The 7,064-nt window shown below is 30.6% G+C and overlaps 2 protein-coding genes across 3 annotated transcripts; both read right to left on the bottom strand.

Moving 5' to 3' along the window:
• Positions 1–275: 275 nt before the first annotated feature.
• Positions 276–2,099, bottom strand: Dnaaf3 (Dynein axonemal assembly factor 3). The gene is given in 7 exon segments (XM_015328339.2): positions 276–545; positions 548–662; positions 737–968; positions 1,041–1,223; positions 1,340–1,510; positions 1,583–1,772; positions 1,856–2,099. Coding segments are annotated over 7 exon segments (1,317 nt in total). The 3' UTR covers positions 276–363.
• Positions 2,100–2,557: 458 nt separating this feature from the next.
• On the bottom strand, positions 2,558–6,922 carry LOC107070282 (Sin3A-associated protein 130). 2 transcript variants are annotated; one of them, XM_015328326.2, is made up of 10 exons: positions 6,248–6,922; positions 5,749–6,067; positions 5,418–5,665; positions 4,966–5,320; positions 4,679–4,882; positions 4,218–4,608; positions 3,967–4,113; positions 3,400–3,837; positions 3,115–3,308; positions 2,558–3,015 (listed from the first exon to the last, which is right to left on the bottom strand). In XM_015328326.2, exons 2-10 carry the CDS (start codon positions 6,055–6,057, stop codon positions 2,767–2,769), a joined length of 2,535 nt encoding a protein of 844 aa, XP_015183812.1. In that variant the 5' UTR covers positions 6,058–6,067; positions 6,248–6,922; the 3' UTR covers positions 2,558–2,766. The 2 variants fall into 2 exon arrangements, with proteins under 2 accessions (XP_015183812.1, XP_089026592.1); XM_089170466.1 differs by having other exon boundaries at positions 4,275–4,608.
• Positions 6,923–7,064: the final 142 nt, after the last annotated feature.

Here is a 7,064-nt window from a genome sequence, read left to right as displayed (position 1 = left end):
ATACATTTTAATTTCTCATTTTCTAGGTTGGAGTTCAGGTTTTTTTAATTTTAAATAAACATTTTATACATTTATTAATCGAATTACTAGCAATAGTTGTTTTTTTTTTTAGATTTGGAAATTTTTCGTACGTTTAAATTATTTCATGTGTACGTACTTAAAATAAATATATATATGTATAAATTAAATTAAGTTTAATTAAAATAAACATATGTTTATATACATAAAATGTATCTAATAAATGTTTTATTATTACTGTGAATAAAAAAAAAAAATAGAGACATGTCAAGACTAAATGTTATATTCATTTCTCTTAGATGTAATTTATGATTTAGGTTAGGAAATATTTTATTACAACTATTATTAATTATTGCAAAATGTTGCTATAGTATGACTTTCGGAATGAAATTTTTTTAATTCTCTCAGTCCACATTCTTGCGTAATGTTCTTTAATTCTTGGGTAAAATTGTCCAAGTCCTCTTTACGTAATTCACTTAAGTATTTACGTAATTCAATTAATATATGTCCTTTTTTTTTAACGATGATACTACATTTGGTAATTGTTTAGTCATATTATGTGCTACCCAAATTGCATCAAATTTCTCTTTATACTCTGTTCTATTTTTAAATAGTTCCAACGTCGACAATGGGTGAAATAAAACCTGAAAGTGTGTAACATCGTTTCAGATGTTTACTTTTAGCATTTAAAATAGTCATCCTTTCTTGTATTTTATACCTTCGTATTAGGAATAGATATCCAAGGAACGCTTTGTTTTTTGTACTTATTGCATTTAACCCATGATTCATATTCTATATCAGAACTTGGCATTTCTGTTATTATTATACCATTTAAGACAGACTGATCTCTATGTGCAGCGACGAGTTCTTCGCAAAAAGGTTCCTTCGTTCTAATTTCATGAATAACACGCATTATCTCTCTTTCCGCTATATCAGTCGCTCTGAGCTTTCTATGCAATGAAAATTTGTATTATCAGAATGGAAATGGATTAAAAATAGATTTGATATTTTTTATATCTTACACATTATTTTCTTTATCTTCATTTAAAGCCCATGTAAAAAAGGGTCCATTAGTTATATCTCCTAAATAAGCATAATGCAAAAATCCCTCTCCAAGAGGAACGATATTATTTAAAAGTGTTGGATTACTTCTAGTAGGTTCACCCTCTATCCAAGTGAACGCTATTCCATTATTTCTCCAAAATCTGATTCACAGATAAAGTCAAATATAATTGCATATACCTATTCTTTGATTCGCATGTTTATTTATTTATCTGTCAGATATATTTTGCATGAAAGTAACTGTTCTGGTCAGACATACCTATATTCATGTATGGTTAAATTCATATGACCTCTTGGTTTTAATATCATGTGATAGTCCCAATCAAAAACTCCATCTCTGTAGTCGTATCGTGTTTTTAATGATTTTCTAATTCTTCTGTCCCAATAATCCACAATTGGAACACCTTCACGCGTAGCACGTTCCCAAAATCTTTTATCAGATAGGTTTAATATAACGATGAATGTCATAGTATCTCTAAAGCTCAAAAAGTAAAGGACTCACTTAAATATCCATTCTAACTGATCTCTGTCCTTATGTTTAAGCTTTTCCAGATTTAGCCAAGGACAATCGATGGTTTGAGTTACAGTATCTGCTAATAATTTCGAATGTTTTGCCAAATATTTAGCGGTAGCGGGTCTTAAAAGTGTATTTCCCATTATTTCCAAGTAATATCGAGTTGCTTCTTGGAGTCCTTGAGTATATTCACACAATCTTTCACATAATATTTTCATAATTACTATTATGAGATACTTCTAAGATTGGACATATACATACCTAAGTCTTTATCCAAACAAGTGCTTAATAAAAGTATTGATCTAGCAATTTGTTCCATCGTTGGTTCAATTATATGATAAATTATATTACGATCAGAGTGTTTATAAGAGGACGCTAATGTCTTTACAATATGTCTTGCATCAGAAGCACCTATGATCAATACCTCAAGAGATTTTTTAGATGTATCATCCTTTTCCTCAATTTCACATTGTAAGTCTAATGGAGCACTATATCCCCACCACATTTTTTATTTTTATTTTTCCTGAGTTTTTCACTACTTTCTTTCAATACACACGATGCCCTAAAATGCAGTATAAATGTATGGTAATAAGGACTATTACTGTTATGGATACGAACCAAAATTGACAATTTCTAGTTGCCATAGAGAGAAATACATATGAAAATTTCGCGCGAGTTTTTTCTTCCCATGCGCACGCGCACATTTAAAAGCGCGAGCGCATTTTTTTTCTTTTTTATTTTCAAAACTCCAGTTTATAATCACGTTTTTTCTTTTTCTTTTATCATATAACAAAAAGTTTACTTGTTTTTTCTCAATATCACATATATATATATATATATATATTTTTTCTGTTCTTATAAGTTGTCTATTTCGTTAGTATTAATTCATTGGAATGAGAATATATAAAATATATAGATGAAATTTTTAAGCAAGTTGGAGGATTAAGAAGTACTGTATTAAAATAAAAACATGAGATAATTTTTTTTTATATAATAAAATTATAAACATATTAGCGACGATTATGTCATTTAGACTTATAAAACCATTTATTATTTTACTTCTATAATGTAGATTCTGTGACACAGATAAAAATAACTCCCTTTCGAACCTTAATGTGTACAGAGGTTCCTTAAAGTGCTCCTTTTTTCCTAATTTGATCAACATTACTAGCTCATTTATCTCTCTTTTTTTGAGCACGCTTATTTCCACAACGCTGTAAAATATCCGTGATAGGTCCTTTATGTTGAAAAATAGAAATTAGTTGCGAGCGTGCTTCGTTCATTCCATCGCTGATGAAACTACTACGTTGCATATTTCCTTTAATGAGTTCGTTTATACGTTCAAGTCCATCATCTTGCTTATTTTTAATAGTTTGTTGAGACTCAAGTAATGTCAATGTCGTTTTTAATTTTTCATATACCTAAGTATATAAAGATGATAGAAATTTAATTAAATAAAAGAAGCAATTTTTTAATTTTAATTATACAATATATCTAATCGAGGTAAATGAAACATTTACCTGATTTTCAAGCTCAGCAATATCGTCCATTTGTGCTGTAATATGATACACTTTCCAACCATTTAATTTTTGTAGAACATGTTTCTGCTGTGCCAATTCTGCTACTGAGGGTCTCCTTTCTTCACGCGGTCGTACCTCGCTAGGTCTTCTGTAATGATGAAGTCTACCACTCCATCTATTTGTCCAAGAAGAACCTTTAATATAAATTATTAATATTACAGTTGTATTATCTGATAATTAGATCGATTATTATAGTACTTGATAATTTATGCTTTATTTGCAAACCTAATAAGCTTGGTGGTCGTATTCGTCCAGTAATAGGTATTGGGTGTATAGGAGGAGATTTCATATCTCGTTGTACATTAGACATATGTCTTTTATCAGTTGTTTTGTCTTTCGAATCTTCCTTTGTATCTTTCTTTACTTTTTCCTCTGTAATAAATTGCATTTCTTCTTCCGTACATCTAGGTTCTGTTAATTCAACACCTGTCAATTGTTGTTTACGAGGTTTCTTCCTTGGTGACATTTCTATTGTTGGATTAATTGTTATCCTTGATTGTTCCGGGTCTTCGTCAAGACCAGGAGATGAAGTAGCCGAAACAGTAGTTGATCCTGAACTTTGACAACCACCACCATCTTGATCCCTTGGAGAACCAGGAGGACTGGATGTTGATGGTACTGATGGTAAAGAAGCAAGAACGGGAACTAAATTTTTAGCTGCACCTGAGAATTAAAAAGTTATATTATAGATGATTTAAATCAATAAAATTATCTATGTGCAAATAAAAAATATACAAATATATAAAATTTATTATCAATGCCCAATAAAGTTCAATATCTTTATAAAAATACCTTTAATAGGAGAAGTGTCATGATCTCTTTTCCTAAGTATGCTTGGTCTTGGAGATGCATTAGGTTTACTGTGTGGTTCATCATATCCTGGCTCAACAAGTAATCTTACAGGTTGTACCGCAGTCTGTCGATATTGCGAGTATGTACCTGTGTGCAATTAAAAAGAAATATTAGAAAATTATTTTATCATTAAGCACAGTACAATTGTAGACTATTATTTAATAAAACTAGTAATAGTTTGTAAAACTAACCACCAGTCTCCAAAGAATAATAGGTAGTAGTAGTATGGGGTGGATGCAAGTATTGACCTTGAACTGACTGAGGAGGATTAGAAGTTGAATTGGTAGTATTCGTTGAAGAGTAACGAAGTCCTGATTGTTGAACAGGTTGTTTTATCTGTACCGCTTGTCCAATATTTTGTGCTTGTGCAGTTTTCACCGGCGTTGATGCAGTTCTTGCTGGAGCCAAAGGTAATGGATGCAAAGACATTCCAGTTATTCTTGTAACAGTAGTTGTAGTTTGTGGTAATCTTGTGACATTGGATGTATTTGATGTTGTTGTAATAACACGTGAAACTGTATTAAGACTTGATAAAGGAGTTACTGTTTGAACAACACGTGCTGTTCCCTGCTGCTGTTGCACCTATCAAAAAATTCCATTTTTATTTTATTATTTTATTTTATTTAACAATAAAATTCTATTAAAATTTTACCTGTTGCTGTGGGATTACGATACGACTGACAGTACCAGCTGATGGACCAGCTGTTGTATTAATAGATAACTGTCGGCTCAATGTTGGTTGGACACTAACAGAAGCTGTCCCACCTATTCTGCTTGTTGTTCCTACTACTGGTGCCGATACAGCTATACGGTTTACTGTACCTGTTGTACTGAGAGATCTACTTGTCTGATTAGGCTAAAATAATATATATGTATATAAATTATAATCGTTATTTAAAGTCAAATATTATTATGTAAAATTTCACTTAAAATGTTTACTTGAATAGCTTGCGTCGATGTTCTTCCAGTTTGCGATGTTTGCGAAACATTTGTTACTTGAGCAGCTGGAGGTCTATTTTGTGCAACTGGAAGTCGTGTAATACTATTACTTGTTTGTAGAATGGGTGTTATTAATCTGGACGGAGTACCAGGAACTCCAGTAACCATAGTGGCCTGTACAGATCTTCCTTGATTGGTTTGAGTTATTAATCTGGGTTGTTGTCCACTGTAAACAGCAGATGGAGGTCTTGTAGATACTCTACTAACAGGAGGTGTTGGGTGTCGTTGTGGTTGTGCATATACAACTGGAGTTGCTTTAGGTTGCCATTGAGGATTTGATACTGTTGTACTTATTCTAAAAAATAAAAATATATCATATTTTATGAACTATCATTAATAACTATTAAAAGTTAGCACATACATAAACATAAAATTTGAAAATAAATACATACCCTGCTCTTGTAGTGGGTACAGCTTGACCAGTGTTAGCTCTAACAATAGGCGTAGCAACTGTTGATCTTGGAGCAGCAATATTTGCAACCGCTGCTGGTCCTCTAGGTACATGATACGTTGCTGGTATACTAGCAATTTGCTGGTTCTGTTGATTTAACTGTTGTTGAGCTTGTTGTTGATTTTGACGTTCTACTGCATTCAATATACTTGGTGATATAATTCTTACCGTAGAACCCACTGAACAAAGCTATAAAATAAACATAAATGTTAACGTAAACATTGACTTAACTCTCAATTAATAGATATTTAAATACGAATGAATAAATTTACCGTCGTTGTGATCTTATTTGTTTCCGTATTGGATGTTGCACCAGATGGAATAACAGGCTTCATCAGGGATAATTTTGGATTAATGTCCAATGATACAGATTTACCAACAAGGCTAGAAGGAGTTCCAACTGTTCCAACAATAGTTTGCGTAGGCTGTATACTTTGTATATTACTTTGAACTACACTTTGTACATTCTGTATGCTTTGTATATTTTGCATTGTAGTTAAGTTTTGCGCTATAGTTTGCACTGTAGTCTCAGGCAAACGTTTATCACCGCCACCATCCGTAGAACTTAAATTTGTATTCATAGCTGCTTCCCTAAGAGAGTGCATATTAATAATAAATTGCATATTTTAATAAACACACAAAAAATAATTGTTTTAAATAATAAAATCGTTAAAAATATTGTATGAAGAAAAGCAAATGTTACATTTTTAAATATTTTAATCTGACAGCAGTTAATGTTGCATAGAAAGAATTGAAGAAAAGGGTGTATACCTTTGTATAAATATTAGATAATAATTTCATTACAGAATTACTTAAACGCTTAAACACTACATATTGTAAATAATTCTTTTTCATTGACGTTACGCGAAAAATAACATTTAACGAACAGCAAAGAACTCGCACATTTGCTACAAAAGTTTGTAGCGCCTAATGTAAGCATATTGCAGTGTAGGTACACAGTAACTGGAAACATTTAAATGTCCCATGTATGTCTATTAAAGATTCCATCTAGGGGAATTAAGTTTTGGATGTTTGTATTGTTTTTATCTTATTTTACTACGTGATTGGATTACGGTATTGCAAAGTAATAAGATCAGTGATTTTGATTGGACACAAACTATGAGATTATAAATAATGAATTGACTTATAAATATTAACAATAAATTAAATATTAAATTACATAAAATACACATTTGATATTATAATCGTGTGAGGTTATATTGTTTGATAAACATTCATTTATTCATCATATACATGATGTTAAGTATAAACCGGAAGTGATGTAAGATCTGTATTTTGCGCGCGAAATTATGATTTCAACGATAATTACAATGTGAATGTATCATTTATTTATTTAAAATTATTTCGAGATTTATGAGTGAGATATTGAATTAATATTATTTAATAATTATCATGTATTTTTAGTTATCCAATATTTAAATAAATGCTTTATTATTTAATATTGGTTTAAGTCATAATAAAACCAAGAATGTTAAATATCTTTAACAAATTGCTTATTTATGCTAAATATTACATATAATACATGCATATACTTATTTAATGAACAAATAATAAGGATAAAATATAT

The sequence above is a fragment of the Polistes dominula genome, unplaced genomic scaffold (assembly GCF_049000335.1).
Source record: "Polistes dominula isolate Pdom_NZ unplaced genomic scaffold, Pdom_raw_medaka contig_15, whole genome shotgun sequence".
Taxonomy (NCBI): domain Eukaryota; kingdom Metazoa; phylum Arthropoda; class Insecta; order Hymenoptera; family Vespidae; genus Polistes; species Polistes dominula.
Note: the sequence above shows the minus strand (reverse complement) of the source record. Positions and strands in the feature narration are given on the sequence as shown.

What these genes read in the sequence shown, in the direction of transcription:
- LOC107070282 (XM_015328326.2), bottom strand. Translation starts at nt 6,057, where the DNA reads ATGAATACAAATTTAAGTTCTACGGATGGTGGCGGTGATAAACGTTTG. An exon ending in ACGACCACCAAGCTTATTAG is followed by an intron (nt 3,309 to 3,399) that starts GTTTGCAAATAA and finishes TTTATATTAAAG; the next exon opens with GTTCTTCTTGGACAAATAGA. An exon ending in TTGCTGAGCTTGAAAATCAG is followed by an intron (nt 3,016 to 3,114) that starts GTAAATGTTTCA and finishes TTATATACTTAG; the next exon opens with GTATATGAAAAATTAAAAAC.